The sequence below is a fragment of the Gracilinanus agilis genome, chromosome 2 (genome assembly GCF_016433145.1).
Source record: "Gracilinanus agilis isolate LMUSP501 chromosome 2, AgileGrace, whole genome shotgun sequence".
In the NCBI taxonomy this organism is placed as follows: Eukaryota; Metazoa; Chordata; class Mammalia; order Didelphimorphia; family Didelphidae; genus Gracilinanus; species Gracilinanus agilis.
Window position 1 is genome coordinate 76,922,427 of NC_058131.1, and position 23,113 is coordinate 76,945,539.

The 23,113-nt window shown below is 37.3% G+C and overlaps 1 protein-coding gene across 1 annotated transcript; it reads right to left on the reverse strand.

The window, feature by feature from the left end:
* Positions 1–17,828: 17,828 nt before the first annotated feature.
* LOC123233297 (olfactory receptor 1N1-like) lies at positions 17,829–18,776 on the reverse strand. The gene has a single exon (XM_044659440.1). The coding sequence runs from the start codon at positions 18,774–18,776 to the stop codon at positions 17,829–17,831; it is 948 nt and encodes a 315-aa protein (XP_044515375.1).
* Between the last annotated feature and the right edge of the window lie 4,337 nt (positions 18,777–23,113).

The window sequence follows — 23,113 nt, forward strand, 5'->3', positions numbered from 1 at the left end:
AGATCGAGCAGCTGCTCCTTACTCTGCCGCCATCTTAACCGGAAGTCTCCTGGGGGCCTAGGTTTGCATTTTTTAAATTAAGTCAGGGTTTTAGGCCTGTCTAAGGATTTATCAGATTCAGGAAACACTTTTTGAAACATTACTCAGGCCTTAGCATTGCAACATTTTTAGTAGTCAAGAGTCTCTTAGCCACATTTGAAAAAGAATATATTAAAGACCTACATTAATATATATATGTATATATATTAAAGGCCTACATTTATATATACATATACATATATGTATATATGTATGTATGTATGTATGTATAAAACTGCTTGGGGAGGGGGTTTCTTCCACTCTTCAAAAGGAGAGTTTGATATCTCCTAGAGAAGGGCACCTAACTTCAATATTTTTTCTATAGGAAATTGCCAATCTATAATTATTAATACTAATCAATGTATATTGGGGAATAATGCACAAATTTCATCCCACACAGGGGGAAGCTGGAAAAGCAAAGCCAAACTGAAGACACAAAAACAGCGAGTGAGCCATCAACAGCTCCACATCAAATCACTGGAGAAACAATCCAGGAGAAACCTAAGGAATACAGAAGCAAGTATGGCAAGGAGCAGAGAGTATGGCATGGACCACGAGGCCAGGAATAGATGACAGTGTCAGAATAAGTAATTCAAATCAAGCAATAAAAAATATTTTTTTATTTTCCCCAATTACATGTAAAAACAATTTAATAGTCATTTTTTAAAAACTGAGTTCTAAATTCTCCTCATCCTTTCCAACCTCCCTACTTTCTGCTGCTCCAAATCCCCTGAAATGGTATGCCAGATAGGTTCCTTAGCTCCCTCTTCTGGCTGTTCAGGTTCTTTTGGTTGAGATCTCTTTTGCCTCACTCTTGGGCACCACCAATGGACCCTCCATTCTCCTCCCCATTTTTTGACATACTCACTTTCTTTGGTACCTTTCAGATTGTGGACTGGCCAGTTTAAACTGACCTAAGCAGTGTATTACTAAATTTACTCAGAATTATGTAATACTGGCTCTCTAGATTGGCATCTATTTGGAAAAAAATTACTTCTAATGATTGCTTTAGTTTCAGCTTTATTGTTGGTACATTCAACTTTTTCCTTTTTAATATTAATAATTTGGCCTTCTTTTTTTAATATTCAAATCAATCAGTGGTTTTTCTATGCTCCTGAGTTTTTAAAAATTAAAATAGCTTCCAGTTTTATAAGTTCAATTTTTCTTTTACTTTCAGTTTTATTCATCTCACCTTTGATTTATAGGATTTCCATTTTGGTGTTTAATTGGGGATTTTTCTTTACTTTTCTAATATTTTTTAACCTGGATGCCAAATTCATTGATCTTCTCTTTCTCTTTGTTTATTGATATATGATTGATATATGCATTTTGAAATATAAAATTTCCCCTCTATACTGCTTTAGTTGAATTACACAAATTTTGGAATATTTTCTCATTGTCATTCTCTTTAATGAAATTATTGATTGCTTATGACTACTTCTCTGACCTTCATTATATAGAATTATATTATTTAGTTTCCACTAATTATATTTTTGAGTGGAATAATACTATGCATAAATATTTTCATTCTGTAGGATGCCTTCATTTCAGCAATCTTGAAAATAAATCTGGGAGCTTTAAACTTTTGTCAACTCAAGCATGGATTTTCTAGTGTATACTTGGTCTATTCCACCTACTTTTCCCACCATTATCTGACGTGCCATTTCTATTTTCCCATCTATTTATATTAAGGACTAAATGTTAATGTTCAAATAAGCAAATCCCTTTGAAGACAAAAAAAATTTATTATGTACATAATGACAACAAATTTTTCAAATCAATTTCCATCTATTTGCTGTCCTGATTCCAGATACATTTTAAAATAGTCTTGGAATGATGGAACTTCTTTGTGATGTCTCACATTAAAATTTCTATTGGGGGGGAAGGAGGGAATTCTGGGAAGATGGCAGTGTAGAAGCAGTAAGGCTCCCCATCACCACCAATTAAGGACAAAGGGCTCCAAGGGAACAGAAAACCAAATCTGACAACACAACAGAGCTGAACCAATTTAAAAGGTACATGGAAAAAAATAGGAAAAAAAAAAAAGCCTGAATTCTAGAAAATCTCAGGTGGGAGGGGAAAGAAAGGAGGAAGATCCCAGATCCCAGATCCCCTCCTCCACCTAATGTGCTGAGTCTCCAGTGGATCCTGGAATCCCTGGCTGGGCTGGGGTGCTAGTCCTAGAGCAGGGGTCGGCAACCTTTTTGGCCATGAGAGCCATAAACACCACATTTTTTAAACATAATTTCGTGAGAGCCGTACAGTGCTCACAGTGCACGCTCCTGTAACAGTGCCTGAAAAAATATTGACTTTATGGCTCCTGCAGAAAGAGCCATATCTGGCCCTCAAAAGAACCAGATATGGCTCCAGAACCATACGTTGGTGACCCCTGTCCTAGAGAGTGCCTCACTGGCACACCTGTGCTAAACTCAAGGCTTTGATCACAGACAGCAGGGAAGCTGCTGGGGGAGAAACCCAGAGTAGCTGAACATATCCTCCATCTTGTGCTACCCACCACTTTCTCTTAAGGCTTTGACCTCGGGGTACTCAGAGCAGTGTAGATCAACCACACCCAGGCTTAATCCAATCAATACAACAGACAAGAGGTCTTCAGAGGGCCTGGAAGCTCCAACACCCCATTTAGAATTATAGAAAGTCTTTCTATTGCCTTGGTCTCTTTGATTTTGATTATCATTTCTGGAAAAATCTATTTGCTGTCTAAATCACAAAGCCGAAGGATGTGCCCAAGCAGTCCACATAGGTAGCAACGTGGGGATGATTTTGTTCTTTGGGGGTTTCTAGTAGGTTGCCTGTACTGATTTTGGTTCCTACTGGTTTAGAGAGCAACATTTTTCACTTCTTCTATTTCTTTCTCCTGCTTTGCCTGCTTTAATTGGCATTTTAGATCAGCTACCACTTCATCCTTATCAGTTTCAATTTGTCTAGCTAATCTTGCCTCTTTTTCTTTTGAGTCATGAATGTTGTAATGGGGATAATTTGAGGAAAGGTGTGTAATACAAGGGAATTTTGAAAGGAGGTTATCAGGGATTTATTAAGATAGTAAATCTAGGCTACAGGTAGGCTGGAATAAGGAGATTCAGGATATAATAGGGCTGAAATCAGGAGTTTAACACTGAAGGAATAAGATCTTCAGGGAGAGGGAGAATTAATCTAACAGGCAAATACAGCAGGGCTTATAGACCAGGACTCAGACTTAAACACAGGCTGAGGGAAATAAACTAAACTGAAATTAACAATCAGGCTTTAGTTAATTTCACAGGAAGGGACTTGTTTTGAAGTTACACCTTCCTTCAAAATGGATACCCGGCTTCCCTTCAAGCCCAGAGTATGTTGGTTCTTTCCCTCTTCTTCCCTTTCTTAATAACTAACTGACAAATTATACTAATAGGTCTGTTAAAACACAAAAGGGTTTATTATCTTTAAAGGTTGATGTGTCAGGAAAGTGGATCGAGGAAGCCCTAACAGTTGATTCAGGAACCTCAGGTGGGGGAAGGGAGGCAGAGATGGAATCTGAGTAAGGACATCCCTTTAACTCAAGCTTACAAAGTGCTCTTGATATCTAAAGGGAATAAATGATGACTGACTAGTTTCTTTATATCTAATATTGTCAATTATAATTAACCCTTCACAGATTTGAACTCCTCTCTAATTACTCTCCTTATTAACTCCACAGACATATAAAGTAAGGGAGGGAAGGTAGGAAATAATATAGGGAAGGAAGATATAAAGGGTTTATCCAAAATAACAATTTCTTAAATAAATATTTCAAAGCTAGGCTAAATTTCAATTCTACAAATAGGTAAGGAGGCAGCTCAGCTAGTCAGACAACCTCCCTCCACAGGAGACCCAAATCAACTCACTTTTCCCTCTAGATTCCAACCCCTAACTGATTTCAGAACTCAGCCAAAGCTTGAAAAAACTATATGACCCCCTCTCTCTATACTACAATGTATGCTGCATGTTCCCTTACATCCTCCAGTGGCAATGATTCCCACTGTGGACAACTCTGTCTAAAGTAGTTTTGTATCAGGATTGAGGTTCCCTTCACAAACTGTCTACATATGTGGTCAATGGTATCCTGGGCATGTGTATCTCTGAGATCAAGAATTGTCTGCAGCTTCGATTACCCTATCCAGAAAACTACTCAGGTGTTCTTCTTCCCCTTGCTTCAGCTTTTCAAATTTTTGCCATGCATTTGATCTTTTAGCGTGCAATCTCATTGCCTCAATCAAATCTGCTCTGTACCTCATTAAATATCTCATGTTGGCATGCTGTGTAAAATCTAGGTCTTAATGAACCAGTGGCCAAGATTCCAAATTGGGGTTCATCCTAGTTTTGTTGAGGAATTTTTCCTTTTGTGAGGGAGAGTAAAATTTCCCCAAAAGAAATTCAATGTCATCAAAACTAGGGTTGAATAAAGTGAACACCCTTTTTAGCTCTTTGAGGCTCTTGAAAGGTTTCTCATAGAACTTGGGGAATTGTCTTTTTAGGACCTCCATATCACTTGGAGTGAATGCCTTGTATGTCTTTACGTGCACCACCCCCTCTCCTAGTTGAATAATGGTCCTGTCCACAATCAGTAATAACAGAGACTACAGCGTTTTGGATTGGTTGATCTTTTGTGGTGTTATTGCATCCTAAAAATTTCGATTCCACAATCTCCAATTGGAGGATTGTGTGCTTATCTAATTCCTTTACCTCTCTAATTTGTTTTAACAGTTGGAACAATAGCTTGATATTCTCTACTAGTTCCCCAGGGTCAGCATCAATTTTTGCAGGAATTGTCTTAAAGTAATTATACAGGTGAGTCAAAACTACCTTAGAGATTACAAGGAATTGCCATAGAGATAGGATTATTGCAATAGCCATGGGGATGAAACATATGCATTTGGCAAGAGTAAAGGCAAACCATTTATAATAATCATATATTTTTAGCATTTGTTGCACTAGATTTGGGACTTTTACGAACCAAAAGTTGCACAGACCTTGCATGAATGACCAAGCCATTATGGAGACACTACCTAAAATAAATGTAATTCTTGCCAGATTCATTTTTGTTGTTTCAGAAGATTCGTAGGTTTTTTATTAACTATGCTCACCAGATGTAATAAGGGAGTTAAGCAAGTAGGGTAATAAACAGGTTGTAATAGGGAAATTAAGGCAAGGTAAGGTTGTAATAGAGGGTAAGGCAGGTAAGGGACTAAAGGCTGGAGGTAGGTAATAGGGGACAAAACCAGGTTAAGGTGATAATTGGGGATAAAGGCACTGTGGATAAGGGTTTGTGGATCCCTAAGGAAGTAAAGTGGATAAGGAGGATACAATAGTGGAGCAAAGGGAGACACAGACTGGGTACACGGATTTGAGACAGAGACACTGAAGGGAAACAGACTGAGCCCTTCGGGTAGGAAGGCACTTCTACAGACAAAGGTTAGGGCTAGCCAGGAATGGCTTGAAACTGACTAGAGGGCTTTCTAGTCAGTTTCTCAGGTTCACAAAGGAAGAGTCCAGAGGAAGTTTAGGAATTACCACTTCCTCTCAAAATGGATGCCTCCAACTCCCTCAGGACCCAGAGAGAATATTGTTCCTTTCTCCCTTCTCCCTCTCTTATCAATCAACTAATGAATTAGCCAAAGGTTTGATTAAGTGACAAACAGGGTTTATTGAGTTTCAGGGTTGATTGTAAAGGACAAAGGGATACAAGGTAACTCTAACAGTTGCCTAGGGAAAGCTTCAGGTGGGGGAGGGACATAGGAATGTGAGACTGAGAAAGGACCTGCCTAATTCAGTCCTGAGAGGTTTTGTTGCCTAAAAGGGGTAGGAAAGTTGGATACAATGATTCAAGAGATAATTTGTATCAAGGGAAGCCCTACTTGACTATGGGGCAACTACATCTACAAAGTTTGAAAGCTACCACCCAGATCCACCCTCCTTTCAAAAATCCATAGAAATTTAGGAAGAGAAAATGATGATTGGGAAAGGGAAGGTCAGGGAAATGCAAAGGAAATAGCTAAGCTAACAAATCTTAAGAGAAAAACTGCAGAATATAGGCCAGGTTTCAGTCCAAAGATAGAGCTCAGTTGACCCTTCTACTCTCATCGAGTCTCCAGCATCAACTGCCACTAGTCAGGGTTTTAAACCCTTTTCAACTGTCAGAAATTCTGCAGTAAGGCTTTGCAGGGTTAATATGCACCCTTTTGCACTACATCTACATTGAAGGACAGGAAGGCATGGAATACAATATTCCGGAAAGCAAGAGAGCTAGGTCTACAACCAAGAATTAATTATCCAGTAAAACTGACTGTATTCTTGCAGGGGAAAGTATGGTCATTCAACAAAATCAAAGGCTTCCAAACATTCATATAGAAAAAACCAGACTTAATCAGAGAGTTTGCTGCTCAAACTCAGAACTCAAGAGAACCACCATAAGGTAATTAAGAGAGTGTGTGTGTGTGGGGAAAGCAAAACAAAAAACAAAAAACATTTTCTTTAAGGGACCCAATAAGCTCAATTGACTTACATCCCTATAAGAAAAGAAGATATTGGTAACTCTTAAATATTGTTATTACCAATAGGGTAGATAGAAGAAGTATAATTAGAGGGAACAAGGACAAATTTTATAGGATGAAATGTCAAGATATATGTATGTATGTATATATGTATTCATACACACACACACACACACACACACAACTAGAGGTAAAAAAAGGAGATAATATTAAGAGAAAGGCGCAAACAGGCAAAATGGAGTAAATTTATATTTCATAAAGAAGTGCATGGGGCGAACAGGGGAGAAGACCAATACAATGGAAGGGTAAAGAGATTGGAGAAAGGAAATACTTAATTCTTAAGTGCATTGAAATTAACTTAAAGAGGGAAGAACAATCAGATCCATTGAGGTAGCAAATTTATTTGTACCCTATAGAAAAGTAGAAGGGTAACAAATGGACTGGTGGGGAGGGAAGCAATACTAGCGAGGGAGAGGGCTTAGGGGGGAGTGTGCTGTAGCTTTAAAGAACAATAAGAGGGGAATAAGAAGGGAGAGGGGAGAAAGAGAAGTACAACAAGGGAGGGGATTCTAGAAACTGATGAAAAACAAAACACTGGTATAGAAGGAAGCAGTGGAAGAAGAAAGGACAGGACAAGGAGAGAGAATCAGAATGTCTGGGAACACACAGTTGATAATTATAACTCTGAAAATGAATGGGATGAACTCCCCCATAAAACAGCAGGAAAGAGCAGAGTGGATTAGAAACCAAAATCCTACCATATGTTGTCTACAAGAAACACACATGAGACAGGTAGACATACATAGAGAAAAAAATGAAAGGATGGAGAAAAATCTATTGGGCTTCGATGAGAAAAAGAAGACAGGGGTTGCCATCATGATCTCTGACAGAGCCAAAGTAAAAATAGATCTGGTTAAAAGAGATAGGGAAGGTAATTACATCCTAATAAAAGGCAGTATAAACAATGAAGAAATATCAGTACTCAACATGTATGCACCAAACAACATAGCATCCAAATTTCTAAAGGAGAAGCTAGTGGAGCTCAAGGACAAAACATATAGCAAAACTATACTAGTCGGTGACCTCAACCTTCCCCTATTAGACCTAGATAAATCAAACCAAAAAATAAATAAGAAAAAAGATAAGAGAGGTAAATGAAATCCTAGAAAAATTAGACTTTATATATATATGGAGAAAAATAAATAGGGACAAAAAGGAATACACCTTCTTTTCAGCAGCACATGGAACATTCACAAAGATAGACCATGTACTAGAGCAGGGATCGGCAACCTTTTTGGCCGTGAGAGCCAAAACGCCACAGTATATATCTAAAACCATCAACAAGCATCATATGCAATGGGGATAAATTAGAAGCCTTCCCAGTAAGATCAAGTGTGAAACAAGGATGCCTATTATCACCTCTATTATTTAACATTGTACTAGAAACACTATCAGTAGCAATTAGAGAAAAAAAAGAAATTGAAGGTTTTGAAATTGGCAATGAGGAGACTAAGCTATCACTCTTTACAGATGATATGATGGTCTACTTAAAAAATCCTAGACAATCAACTAAAAAGCTTATTTCTAACAGATCACAGCAGCAAGAGGTAGAAAGAGAAACACCATTTAAAATCATCCTAGACAATATAAAATACTTAGGAATCTACCTACCAAAACAAACACAGGAATTATACGAATACAACTACAAAACACTTTCTAAACAATTGGAAAAACATTATCAAGATTGTCTACTTCTCCATAACATTAATTGGTGAGCAAAGTTAGCGAACAACCTATAATCTACTAATCCAATTAAAATGAAGTTAGCTAGGATAACATTTATCCTGTCCAGCATTTCAATGATTTCCTGGTCCCTAATGTAAGGTGTCATGGATTTCTGGTTTATAAAGGTCCCTAATCTTGTGCAACAACTTCTGGATATCTACAATCATTATAAATGATGTGCTCTGACCCTAGCTGAGTGTATTTGCTTCATCCCAACAGCTTATAGCCATAATTTTGACAATCTGGCAATTCCTTGTGGTCTCAAAAAATATTTTCTTTCACTTGTGGCAATGATTTGGCTCAATTACAACACAAAAGAAAGACACTGGTTCTGGGGAACTAGTAGATAACATCAAACTGCTATTCCAAATGCTAAAGCAGATAAGGGAAGGAAAGGAACTGGACAAACACACAATTCTCCAGCTAGAGATTGTGGAGTCCAAGTACCTAGCTAATAACACTACCAATAACAAATCTATGGCCAATAACAACCAACCTTTATCCCATTCATCTGTAGATTCTATAGTTTCAATATTACCAATTGTAGATAGAACAATTGTATAGCCTGGTGAAGGGGTAGTACATGTAAAGACCTACAAAGCTTTCACCCCAAAGGACATGGAGGTGCTGAAAAGACGTTTCCCTAAGTTCTTCCAGCATTCCTTCAAAAGCATCAAAGAATTAAAAAGAGTCTTCACATTGTTCAATCCAAGTTTTGCTGATGTGGAATTTTTTTAGGGAAATTTTACTCTCCCTCAGAAAAGGAAAAATTCCTAACTGAAATGAAAATGAACCCCAGTTTAGTAGCCTGGCCATTGGTCCATCAAGACTTAGATTTTATGCAACACACTAACCTTAGGTACCTAATACAATGGAGGACTGATTTGTTAGAAGCGATGTGGATCCATGCAAAAAGGCCAAATTCATCGCAAAAGGTCGAAAAACTGAAACAGGGAGAAGAAGAACATCCTAGCAGCTTCCTCAACAGTGATAGAGGCAGCTGAGACTATCCTAGGACTACATGACACACATGCGCAAAAGATGATAGATCACATCCATAGGCAATTTGTTAAAGGAACATCAATCCCCATTCAAAATTATTTTAGACAAAACTGTCCCCAGTGGGAATCACTTCCACTGGAGGATGTAAGACAGTATGCTTCCTACATCCATGATTCAAAGCAAAAGGAAGCAAAGACAGCAAGGCAAAGACTCAGACAAGGACGACCTTATAGCAGACCTGAGAAAGCAGCTAAAACAGGCCAAAAAGGAAAAGGAAATCAAAGAAATAAAAAATTTTGCCCTCCAAGCTAGTAGGGGCCATAGTCAATCTAGGCAACCTACAAATAACATCCCAAGATGAACATCCTTTTCCCTTTGCGGTTACCTTTGTGAGAAAATAGGCCATATTCTTACGTTTTGTAAATTTAGACAACAAATTGACTTTACTAGAAATGACAATTCTAACCAAAGAGACAGAGGTACGAGAAGGACCTACTACAACTCAAAATGGTCCAAAAACAATGATACAAAGAGAATTGAGGAAAATAAGCATAAAGGTCCATGCTATAGCCATTCATGCAAAAAATTTAGCCAATCTCCATCTCTCGAAGAAATGGGGAGATATATACAGATGGGAACCAAGCCAAAATCATTATGAATCGAGATTCCTAATTTAAAAAGGTCTAATGATTGCAATTTGGGTGTGAGGATATGTAGTCTGAGTGGAGAAAATAATATTGGAAAACTGGGCCCAACAGAATAGATGTCTCAAGCAAGCTGCAAAGAATACAAAGATATGTCTGTGGCAGATGATGAGCAATGGGAGGACATAATGCAGATGCACAGAGATATATATGGGACTAGTGAGGATGACTACATAAGAGGTCAGCTTTCTCATTCCTTCACAAAAAGATTGGATGAGAAGCATAAGGACAGTACAAGCATTTGCAACAGCTTGCATCAAGAAGCTTTGCAATCTTGCTCAAAGTCATCAAAACCTCAAACTCCTCTTTTTATTCCTAGTCTAAAACAACGGGGTAGCTTGGATAAAGAACAATATGGCAAGGATTTGCAATGTATTCAGAAAGGAATATTATTAGTAACCTTGGAGGAGTTAGATCCCAAAGTCCAAAACCATTCACTTGCTTCAGACACAATGTCTTAGAATGAGGTTAGAGAGCAGTCAAATCAGAATGTTGGCAAAGACTTAACTTTAAAGGTATAACCCACTGAGTTTTAGGGTGCTGGCAGCTGTTTAGGAAATTCTACACCTATCTCTCTCAACCCCTTAGCTGAAGAATTCAAACCAGAAGCTTGGGGAAGGGAGAGGGAGCAGTTGTCATCTCCAGTAGCCAGTGACATCAATGAAGTTTGTTCAATTATTGGAGACAAATAATATCTGACTTCAGCCACACAAACTTCAGGGCAAAATAGTGAACTTCAGTCAGCTTATGAGTCAGGAGTCGTACCAGAGGTGTTGAAGGGAACACAAACTAACTATCAAACATTCCCTGATACAACCAATGGGAAAACTTCTGATTTGGAGCTTGACAGTTCTCTAACTATCAGAGTGGATGTTGAATCAAACCAAACCTCCATTTCTGCAGGCCTTAGCAAAAGCCTACCTGAAGATTCTGTGTTCTCTGCACAGCACAACTTAGTAACAACTGATAATGACTCTTTAGCTCTCAATGAGAGAGAGAACTTGCTCTCTAAGCCTGCTTTCTGTTCTGATTCTAAACTCAACTTGCCTGATGGTGCTACAGGAAGTTCCGGTTTAGATACAAATGACCATACGTGACACTGGATCAAAACCAAGTGCACACACAAAACTGAGGATTCTTTATTACCCCTAGTACCAGTGAAGTCCAATAACAATGGGGAAATCCTTGTTACCTTAGAAATCGGGGGGGGGGGATGTTATGAAGGACTACTGGACACTGGTGCAACATGTTCCGTTTTATGCGAGGCACCTGAAGGATGCCAATATCAGGGTAGTTTGAGAGTGAGAGGAGCTTCTGGGATAGCCCAACAAGCCCCGAAGCTAAAAGTTAAAATAGTAAAATTCAGCCCTCTAACTCTCGATCACACCTTTTTATTGATGCCATTGTGTCCTTCGAACCTCGTGGGGCGGGATCTTTTGTGCAAATTGGCTGCCACCATCCAATGCCAACCGGATGGACAAATATCTATCTCCACCTACCCAAGAGATCTCTGAAACACCATCCCATTTTATTTTTAGACCCATGTAGTGATGAAGCAACTTACCAATCAAATGATAACATCTATGAAGTTCCTGATGATATTCCTGATTATGTGTGGGCTAAAAATTCTAATGAGGTGGGCAGGATTTTGTCCTTGGAACCAGTAAAAATAGAGGTAAAAGAAGGCCAGTTTGGCTGGGGGCAAATGGAAAACCTATGTTGCCTAGACCCCTGTATTTCACCTTTTGCATTGTATTACACTAAAAAGGGCATTATGGAAGTCTGGGAATGGCAGATTCTATAACTAGCTATTGGAATGCAAGGGGCATATATGAAGTTGCTATGAGAGTTTCACAGAGGTGCAGAATTTATATGCAATTCAACCAGACAATTACCAAAGTCCACAGTCTGGGAGGCAAACCACTAGACTATACACCATTCAAATGCTTACAAATTGATTACACCACCACACCAAGATGCCAAGTTTACAAATATGCATTAGTGATAGTGGATAGATTAACTAAATGGCCAGAAGCTTTCCCAGCCAAACACAACACTTCAGCGTTTGTTGTGAAAGTCTTACTGAGAGAATTAATATCCAGATTCTCTATTCCATTACATATTGCTTCAGATTCTTGTAACCACTTCACAAATAAGATTTTAGCTACAGTTTATGAGACCTTAGGAGTCAAACAACATCTACACTTGGTATATAGACCACAGTCGATTGGACAGATTGAACGAGTGAATAGATCTTTGAAGACTCTAGTAGCCAAAATCTGTGCAGAATCTTATATGAGATGGCCTGATGCATTACCATTGGCACTATTCCATCTCAGATGCCAACCCAATAGCATTACACACTTATCACCATTTGAAATGTTGTATGGCCACCCACCTTACCATGGCAAGTCACCTCAAAGCATTCATAAATTATCACACCTGGGTATAAAATGCAAACTCTATGAATATATTAAATTACTCAAGCAGTGTTTAAATCAACTTCATAAACTAGGCTTGATACATCAAAGACTATCCTTTGATTTTAGTCTGCACAACTTCCAACCTGGAGATTATGTTTAAGTTAGAAACTTCACTAGGAAGTCTGTGTTAGAACCTGAGTGGCATGATCTGTCCCAAATAATTTTGACAACTCCTAGTGCAATCAAAGTTAAAGGGAGGGATCCTTGGTTCCATGTCACTCATTTCAAGCCAGCAAAAGACATGTCCCAACAACAACCACAAGACCCAGCACAAAGATCAATTAGCACCAACCAGTCAGCCAAATAAGTCCACGGCAAATCCACAGCCTATACATGAGACGACAGAACCAGAGTAGCAATCAGAACAACAATCAGAGCATCAATCAGAATCAGAGTTAGACCAAGAACCAGTGAACAGCCAGATATTACACCAAATCTTACACCCAAATGATTATCCCAAGCCCAATTATAACTTAGAAGAATCATCCATAAACCATTATGACAATGAACAAGAATCAACAGCAGAAGACACAACATTTGATTTGCAATCAATCCAAGACCTAGACACTGACATCGACGAATAAATGAAAGCAAAAAAGACATTATGACGAACTCTTGTTACCTGTAATCATCTTTATTTAACCGCAAAGGAAAAAGGAAGAAGAAAAGATTAATCATATTTCATGGACATTTTAAACTTTGTTCCTGACACAAGTCAACACACCAGCACATCAGTTCCAATGCAAGTTGACATCAAACGACACAAGGAAAGCATTGCTGACTTCACAGATCATCGCAAGGACAACAAACTCAAGGACTACAAAAGACAACTGTGACCGGATACACAATTGGTGTGTGGGACAACAATACTGTGAAGAGGAGCATTGGATCAGCGTTGAACCCATGCATTTGGAGAAAATAACTTACACCCAACAGAATTCTCACTGCACCCAACGCTTTAGATTCCATCCATGCAGTACATGCAATTTGCAGAAGAATTCCAGTGGAGTGACTATGTAACACTTCATTACATGGATAGGTCACACTGGACAACACATAGAACATTTTTGACTTCATATCTACATGTGAAACATTAAACTTAAGAGAGGAGGATGTGTCTGCCTTAGCATAGAGTTTTCCTCTTACTTTGATATAGACACCTTCTACTCAAATCACCTGACATTTCTTGTAAACAATGTAAATATGTAAATGTTTGCTTACTAATACTTAGCAATAAGTTTTACTAACACAGAGAGACAGTTAGTCTGATAAGTTAGAACAGGGACAGAATTTTCTTAACTTTCTTGTAAATATTGTACATAGCTTAAATCTATAGTTTAACCAAAAGGACTTATAAATAGAATTAAACTTACTTATTCTTACTAATGCTGCTAACATAGGCATAAGTATACTAACATATTCATATACTAACTTTAAGAAAATGAATTAGAATTTAGAAGCTTAGATTGCAGAAATTTTTCTTAACTGACACTTTTGTTGTTAGTTCATGAAATTAGAAAAGTACATAGATAGAATTTATGACATTGTTTACTTAGTAAATGTTAGCATTAAGACTGTTTGTGAATGTTTGCATCTAATATGCTTTTCCTTTATGTTCAAAATTTTCTGAAAAACTTAAATCCCCATTTCTTTCCTATGCCTTTCCCATAACCCGTCTTAGTTTAAGCTTTAGATTAGTTTTAGCATAATTTAGGAGTTAGTAACCCTTTTCTTATTTTGCAAAACTTAGATAGGGATAAGAGCATAGTTTTAGTATAGCTTAGAGTAAGAGTAGAATCCCTTTAGATCTTAGCAACCAGGAAATGTTGCAAGGTGCAAATTTCCAAAAGACAAATGAGAAGATTGTAATGCAGGGTTTGCAGCAAAAGCTCTTTGCTTTTGCAAATTCAACTGTAACAGCCCTGGCAGTTAGAAGTTTTAGAATGTTCACAAAAAACAGTTGGAGCCTGATTCTATAAATAGTGCTGAAGCTCCAATTGAGGGTCTTTTGGTTTTTGGCTTCTGCCTTGGCCTGTGCTTATTTTCTTTGGGGCATTTGTACCTAGCCTGATTTCTCTGGACCTCTCCCTGATCTCTCCATTTACATCCCTCCTGTTTCCCTGAATTTCCCCATTGAGCCCTGGGAGGAAGGGTGGTTTTGGTGGTTGGACATTGTGGGTTTAGCTTTTGTAGGCAAGTAGGATATCCTTAAATCAAGCCACCCCCTTATTTAATGATCTGATAAATACTTTACTTCAGGGCAGTGAAACTTTCCTTCCTGGGAGAGCTGGCCTCTCTCAGTCTGACTCCCTTCTCTGTGACCCTTCCCCCAACACCAGCTTTCTTCCTAGTAGCAGTTACAAAACCCTGAAACCCTCTCTCCCTTAACTTATCCCTGCCATCAATAAATGCCCTTTGTTACTACACCAAGCCTCTGGTGAATCGTATTGAATATTAAGGCAAAGGTTGAAGAAGGAAGAAATTACTTTCCTTTTTATTTCTTGAGGGAAACCTAGGCATCCATCTTGGGCAGAAAGTACCCAGCCAAGACTTCCTGCAGACATTCAGTTTCCCTGGCAGGGAGGAGCCTCTTGACTCCTCCTTCAAAGGGATCTTAGAAATTAACAAGAGAAAACCCTCCAGCCAGATCTAAACATTTCTGACTGGCCCAAATTCCTTTTGAACCAAAGAGGTATCTTCCCTGCCTGAAGGATCCTATCTATTTCCCCCCAGTATCCTCTGTCTCTAGCCTCAGTGACTAGACTATTTGAGCAGCCCTCCTGTATACTCCCATCCATTCCCTTACCTCCTATATACTACCCATTCATCCCTTACACTCAGCCATCCCCTTCACTCCACCTCCTATCACCTTTTATCCCTCCTCTTTTTCAAGATTGCCTACTTCCCCATAACAATTGCTCATGGGTAGGGTGAGATAACATAATAAAAATGACCATTCTACCCAAATTAATTTACTCATTCAATGCCATACCTATCAAACTACCAAAAACTTCTTTACTAAATTACAAAAAAACCATAACAAAGTTCATTCAGAAGAACAAAAGATCAAGAATATCAAGGGAAATAATGAAAAAAAAATGAAGGAAGGTGGCCTAGCAGTACCAGATATTAAACTATACTATAAAGCAGTGGTCATCAAAATAATATGGTACGGACTAAGAGACAGAAGGGAGGATCAGTGGAATAGACTTGGGGTAAGTGATATCAGCAAGACAGTGTATGATAAATCCAAAGAGCAATGCAAGCAAAATCAGAAGGGAAACAAAAAATTGGGAAAAAACCTTTATAACAAAAAACTCTGACAGGCGTATAATTACTCAAATATACAAGGAGTTAAATCAATTGTTTAAAAAAATCAAGCCATTCCCCAATTGATAGATGGGCAAGGGACATGAATAGGCAATTTTCAGGTAAAGAAATCAAAAGTATCAATAAGCACATGAGAAAGTGTTCTAAATCTCTAATAATTAGAGAAATGCAAATCAAAACACCTCTGAGGTATCACCTCACACCTAGCAGATTGGCTAAAATGATAGAAGGGGAGAGTAATGAATGTTGGAGGGGTTGTGGACAAATTGGGACATTAATAAATTGCTGGTGGAGTTGTGAACTGATCCAACCATTCTGGCTGGCAATTTGGAACTATGCTCAAAGGGCTATAAAAGAATGCCTGCCCTTTGATCCAGCCATACCATTGTTGGGTTTGTACCCCAAAAAGATCATAGATAAACAGCCTTGTACGAAAATATTTATAGCTGCGTTTTTTGTGGTGGCAAAACTGGAAAACTAGGATATGCCCTTCAATTGGAGAATGGCTAAACAAATTGTGGTATATGTTGGTGATGGAATGCTACTGTGCTCAAAGGAATAATAAACTGGAGGAATTCCATGTGAACTAGAAAGACCTCCAGGAATTGATGCAGAGTGAAGGGAGCAGAGCCAGAAGAACACTGTACACAGAGACTAATACACTGTGGTAAAATCGAATGTAATGGACTTCTGTACTGGCAGCAATGCAATGACAAAGGACAATTCTGAGGGATTTATGGAAAAGAACACTACCCACATTCAGAGGAAGAGGAGTGGAAACACAAAAGGAAAACAACCACTTGAAGACATAGGTTGAGGTGGACATGATTGGGGATATAGACTCGCAATGACCACACCAATGTAACTATCAACAATTTGGAAATAGGTCTTGATCAATGACACATGTTAAAACCAGTGGAAATGCACGTCGGCTATGGGTGGGAGGCGAGGAGGTCGGGGGGTGAAGGAGAAAGTAAGAACATGAATCATGTAACCATGACAGCTTTTCTAAAAAATAAAAATTATTAAATAAAAAAATAAAAATAAATAAAATTTCTATTGGCCCAATTATCCCTCTAATTTTACTGTTTTATAATGTGATAATGCTAATGATCAGTCATTTTCCTCTCTAAAGTTTTGTAAGTGGACTTTGGCCATAGGAGATCATATCAAGCCTTCCCATTTCCAAGCCTGGCTCTTAATCCACTGAGCCATCTGGTTGTCCCACTTTGAATACTCTTAATGTTATCTTAGTTCCCATTGTCTTTTTGTTGTTGTTGCCACATTGTTGACTTCTACTTAGTTTTCAGTCTACTAAATGCTCTTGTTTTGAGTCTAGTCAAATAACTCCCAAATTCTCATATCACTCCTATACTTTAATTATGGGCTTCATTTCTTGAATCAAATGAAGGACTTTTTACATTTACCCCTATGAGGTTTCACTTCTTGGACCCAACCTGTCATTCTAGTCTATTGAAAACTTATTAGTCTAAATTATGTCAGCTGAAGTCTTCATCCCAATTATATGCCACCTATAATTTTAATATCTGTCTTTTCTGTGCCTCCATATTAGTCACTAATAAAAGGGATGACTATTGCAGGACCAAGCAGAGATTCTCTGAGGCATACAATCAGAAACATTCATCTAGTTTGGCATCAGCCTACTAATGATCTTCTCAAAAATCATCGTTAAGCCCAGGATGAAAAGGAATGGTGTACAGGAATCTTCTTTTCCCCTAATTTTAGCTTCCTTTGTGTGTTGTTAGGGTGTTCAATTGTAAGCTTCTTGAGGACAAGGACTGTCTTTCTTTTTCTTGTTGTATCCCCAGTGCTTAGCATAGAATCTGGCACATACTAAGTGTTTCATAAATGTTTACTATATTGTACTGGTGTAGGAGAATATATTTCAAGGGTTTAGATTAATATGATGAAGGAGTAAATATCCTGCTTCTGATAAGATTCTTCAGGGCTTTTTTCATATCCCGGTTTCTCAAGCTATAAAGGAAAGGATTTAACATTGGGGTGACCAATGTATATACCACAGAGGACACAATGTCCTTTGTGGAGGAGGAAGATGATGGCAGAAGATAGACACTGGAGGTAGTGCCATAGAACAAACAGACAACAGAGAGGTGGGAACCACAAGTGGAAAAGGCTTTGCGCCTCCCTCCACTGCCTGAAGGAATCCTCAGGATGGCTGAAACGATTTGAATATAGGAGACCATAGTGCACAGGAAGGGAAACATCAAAACTGGGCCCCCCACAACAAAGACCATTAACTCATTGATGTGTGTATCAGAGCAAGACAGCTTCAAGAGGGGGCTGATGTCACAGAAAAAGTGTAAGATTTCCCCATGCACACAAAAAGACAGCTTTGACATGAGAATGGTATGTATGAGAGCATGGATGTTAGTCATGACAAAGCATGCACTCACTAACAAGATACACAGCCTAGGATTCATGGCTGTGTTATAGTGGAGTGGACGACAGATGGCCACATAACGATCATATGCCATCACGCCCAATAAAAAACTGTCCAAGTTTCCAAATGTCAGGAAGAAATAGAGCTGCATCAGGCATCCTGTGTAGGAGATGGTGTGATGCTGGGTATACGTGTTATGTAGCATCTTCAAAACTATGCTGGAGGATAGACCAATGTCAGCAAAAGAGAGGCAGGCCAAGAAAAAATACATGGGGGTATGGAGACAAGCTTCAGAGACAATTACCAGGAAGATGAGTGAATTCCCAGCCAGAGTGACTAGGTACATGAAGAGAAACAGCCCAAAGAAGAGATGTTGGTATTCTGACCACTGGGAAAGTCCATGGAGGAGAAACTCATAGATAATAGTTTGATTTCCATGTCCCATGTCACTGACACATTAGGGAGTCATAAAGACAAAAACCTAAAAAAAAAAAAAGAAAAGAAAAGACTGTCCTTAAGTAATATATTATAGTTGAAAGAATCAACCAGGGAGGCAGGCTAGTTAAGTTTCAATAACTTCAACATGAAATTAAGTTTTTTTTATCTGGGTCCTTGAGTGATTCTATCTTATCTTCTTTGAGTGATTTCATTGTCAGTCATTCTTTTTTATCTTTAGCCTTTTCCTATAGACTGGATCCTACCCCCAAATAAAAAGAAGCTCAGTATTTTGCTTTCCTAAATATTGTGCCTTTGAATTTGCCATTTCTTTAAGTTTTTGTTAACTTATTGCTCTTATAAATCTCTCCCCTTTCATTTCTAAACTTCTAGAAATGGTCGTTTATAGGAGATGTGTCTATTTGCTCATTAACCATTCTCTTCTCAGCCCATTGCAATCCTTCCTTTCTTGCCATCCTGCTACTGAAACAGCTCTTTTAAAGATCACCAGAGATCTCCCAGTGGTTAAACAGGATGATCTTTTTATCCATGACTTTTCTCCTTGACTGTTTTAGTATTAAAACATTGTTGACTTTGGGGTAGGGATGTTGTCATCATGCTCCTCTATACCCTGAATGTGGATATCCCTCAAGGCTCTGTCCTGAGTCCTTTTATGCTTTCCTTCTACTTTATCCCTTAATTATATCTCCTTCCATGGGTTCATTTCCTTCTTTATGCAAATGACTCTCAAATCAATATTTTCAGGCTTATTTACTCCTGGATTCTAGTCATATATTTCCAGCTTCTTGTTGAATTCATTACTTGAGTGCCCTATCTGCAGCTTAGCTCTGCTACTTTTACCTAGATAATCCTAAAGGCTGCATATTGATTTAAAAAAGCCACATGTTAATATTTTATGTTCTACTGCATTTTATTTATTTTATTAAATATTTCTTGATTAAGTTTTAATCTGGTTTTGGGCTACACTTAAGAATGTTTTCACCTGCCTTGTGTTTAACACCTCTGGTCTAGATGACTACTACAAACCCTTTTAGCTCCAAGACCATGATCCTACAACCTCAAACTCAACATATCCAAAAATTAACTGGAAAATAAATAATCTAATTGTTAATAATGAGTGGGTCAAGAAACAAATTATACAAACAATTGCTCATTTCATTAAGAGGAATGTCAATGAGGAGACAACATATCAAAATTCATGGGGAATAGGAAAAGTAGTAGTGACGGGGAAATTAATATCCTTGAATGTTTATATCATTAAAATAGAGAAAAAAGCAGATCAATGCATGGTGCATGCAACTAAAAAAAACATTAGGAAAAAATTTTAAATCCTGAATTAAAGACTAAAAATCAAAGGAAAAATTAAGAAAATGTAAGGGAAAAGAACTATAGAGTTAATAAATAAGACCAGGTGTTGGTTCTATGAGGAAAAAACAAACAAAATAAATAGAGCATTAGTCAATTTAATTAAAAAAAGTAAAGAAGAAAATCAAATTACCTGTATCAAAAATGAAAATGATGAATCAACCTCCAATAAAGAGGAAATTAAAGCAATCATTAAGAGCTATTTTGCCAAGTTATCTGACAACAAATTTGACAATCTAGGAGAAACGGATGAATATTTACAAAAATATGAATTGCCTACATTAAAATAAGAAGAAATAGAATACTTAAATAATCCCATCTCAGAAAAAGAACTTGAACAAGCCATCAGTGAATTCTTTAATAAATAATTCCCAGGACCAGATGGATTCCCAAGTAAATTCTATCAAATAATTAAAGAACAATTAATCTCAATAGTATATAAAATATTTGGCAAAATAAGCAAAAAAGGAATCCTACCAAATTCTTTTTATGATCCAAACATTGTACTGATACCTAGGTGAGGAAAACCAAGAGAAAGAAAATTACAGAACAGTTTCCTTAATGAATATTGATGCAAAAATCTTAAAAAAAAACATTAGCTAAGAAACTACAGTAACATATCACAAGGATTATTCATTATAATCAAGGGCAGGGGTCAGCAACGTATGGCTCTTTCTGCAGGAGCCATAAAGTCAATTTTCTTTTCAGGTGCTGTTACAGGAGCGCGCACTGTGAGCACTGTACGGCTCTCACGAAATTACATTTTAAAAAATGTGGTGTTTATGGTTCTCATGGCCAAAAATGTTGCCAACCCCTGATCAAGGGAGATTTATACCAGGAATGCAAAACTGGTTTAATATTAGGAAAACTATAATTAATAGACCATATCAATAACCAAACTAACAAATCACATGATTACTCAATAGATGCAAAAAAAATACAATATCCATTCCTATTTTTAAAAAACCATGCTAGAAAGCATAGGAATAAAAGAGTCTTTTCTTAAAATAATAAGTAGCATCTATCTAAAACCATCAGCAAGTTATCATCTTCTCTGGGGAGAAGTTAAAAGCCTTCTCAATAAGATCAGGAGTGAAACAAGGATGTGCATTATCACCACTATTATTCTATTATTTAATATTGTACTAGGAATGTTAGCTTTAGCAAAAAGAGAAGAAAAGAAATTAAAGGAATGAAAGTACGCAATGAGGAAACTAAACTATCACTCTTTGCAGATTACATGATATTATACTAAGAGAATCTTAGAAAACCAACTAAAAAGCTAGTGGAAATAATCAATAGCTTTAGCAAAGTTGCAGGATACAAAGTAAACTGACATAAATCACCAAAATTTCTACATATTTCCAACCAAGTCCAATAGCAAGAGTTACAAAAGAAATTCCATTTTAAATTACTCTAGACACTATAAAATACTTTTTGTATCTTTTTGCCAAGACAAGCACAGGAAGTATATGAACACAATTACAAAACACATTTCAAACAAATAAAGTTAGATCTAAACAACTGGAAAAACATTAATTATTTGTGGGTAGACTGAGCTAAAAAAACAAAAATGACAGTTCTCCCTAAATTAATTTATCTATTCAGTGCCATATCAATCAAACTACAAAAAACTATTTTATATGACTAGAAAAAATAAAATTCACCTGGAAGACAAAAAGTCAAGAATATCAGGGAACCTTGTGAAAAAAAAATGTAAAGAATGGTGGCCTAGCGGTACCAGATGTTAAACTGTACTATAAAGCAGTAATCATCAAAACAATCTGATACTGGCCAAGAAAGAGAAGGGAGGATCAATGGAATAGAATGGGGGTTAATGACCTCAGTAATCTAATGTTTGATAAATCTAAAGATCCCTGCTTTGGGGATAAGAATTCTCTACTTGACAAAAACTGCTGGGAATATTAGAAACTAGGATGGCAAAAATTAGATATAGACCAACATCTCACATTCTATACCAAGATATGGTCAAAATTGATACATGATTTATACATAAAAGGTGATATTATAAATAAATTAGAGGGACATAGAATAGGTTATCTGTCACATCTATGGAGAAGGGAAGAAGTTATGACCAAACAAGAGATAAACATTACAAGATGTAAAATGAGTCATTTTGATTATATTAAATTAAAAAGGTTTTGTACAAACAAAACCAATGAAACTAAGATTAGAAGGTAAACAACAAACTGGGAAAAAATTTACAACGAATTTCTCTGATAAAGGTCTCATTTCTCATATACATAAAGAATTAAATCAAATGTATAAGAATACAAGTCATTCCCCAACTGACAAATGAGCAAAGGATTTGAATAGGCAGTTTTCAGATAAAAAATCAAAGCTAACAATAATCATATGAAAAATTGTTCTAAATTCCTCTTGATTAAAAAATGCAAATGAACACAACTCTTAAGTACCACCTCACACCTATCATAGTGGCTAATATGACAGTAACGGAAAATAAATGTTGGAGGGGATGTGGCAAAATTGTAACACTAACATTTTGTTGGTGGAGTTGTGAATTGATCCAACCATTCTGGAGGGCAATTTGAAATAATGCTCAAAGGCCTAGAAAACAATGCATATCCTTTGCTCCAGTAATACTACTACTAGATATGTATCCCAGATAGATTAAAAAAAAGGGGATGGGGGAATTGGAGCATAAAGGACCTGTTTTTACAACAATATTTATAGCTGCTCTTTTTGTGGTGACAAAGAATTATAATTTAAAGGGATGTCCATCAATTGGGGAATGGCTGAACAAATCATGGGATATGATGGTGATGGAATACTATTATGCTGTAAGAAATGATGAACAGAATGATTTCAGAAAAAGCTTGAAAGGCCTATATGGACTAATGCAGAGTGAAGTGAGCAGAACCAGGAAAACATTGTACGCAGTTTCAGCAGTATTGTGGGATGATCAACTGTGATAAATTT

What these genes read in the sequence shown, in the direction of transcription:
- LOC123233297 (XM_044659440.1), bottom strand. Translation starts at nt 18,776, where the DNA reads ATGGGACATGGAAATCAAACTATTATCTATGAGTTTCTCCTCCATGGA.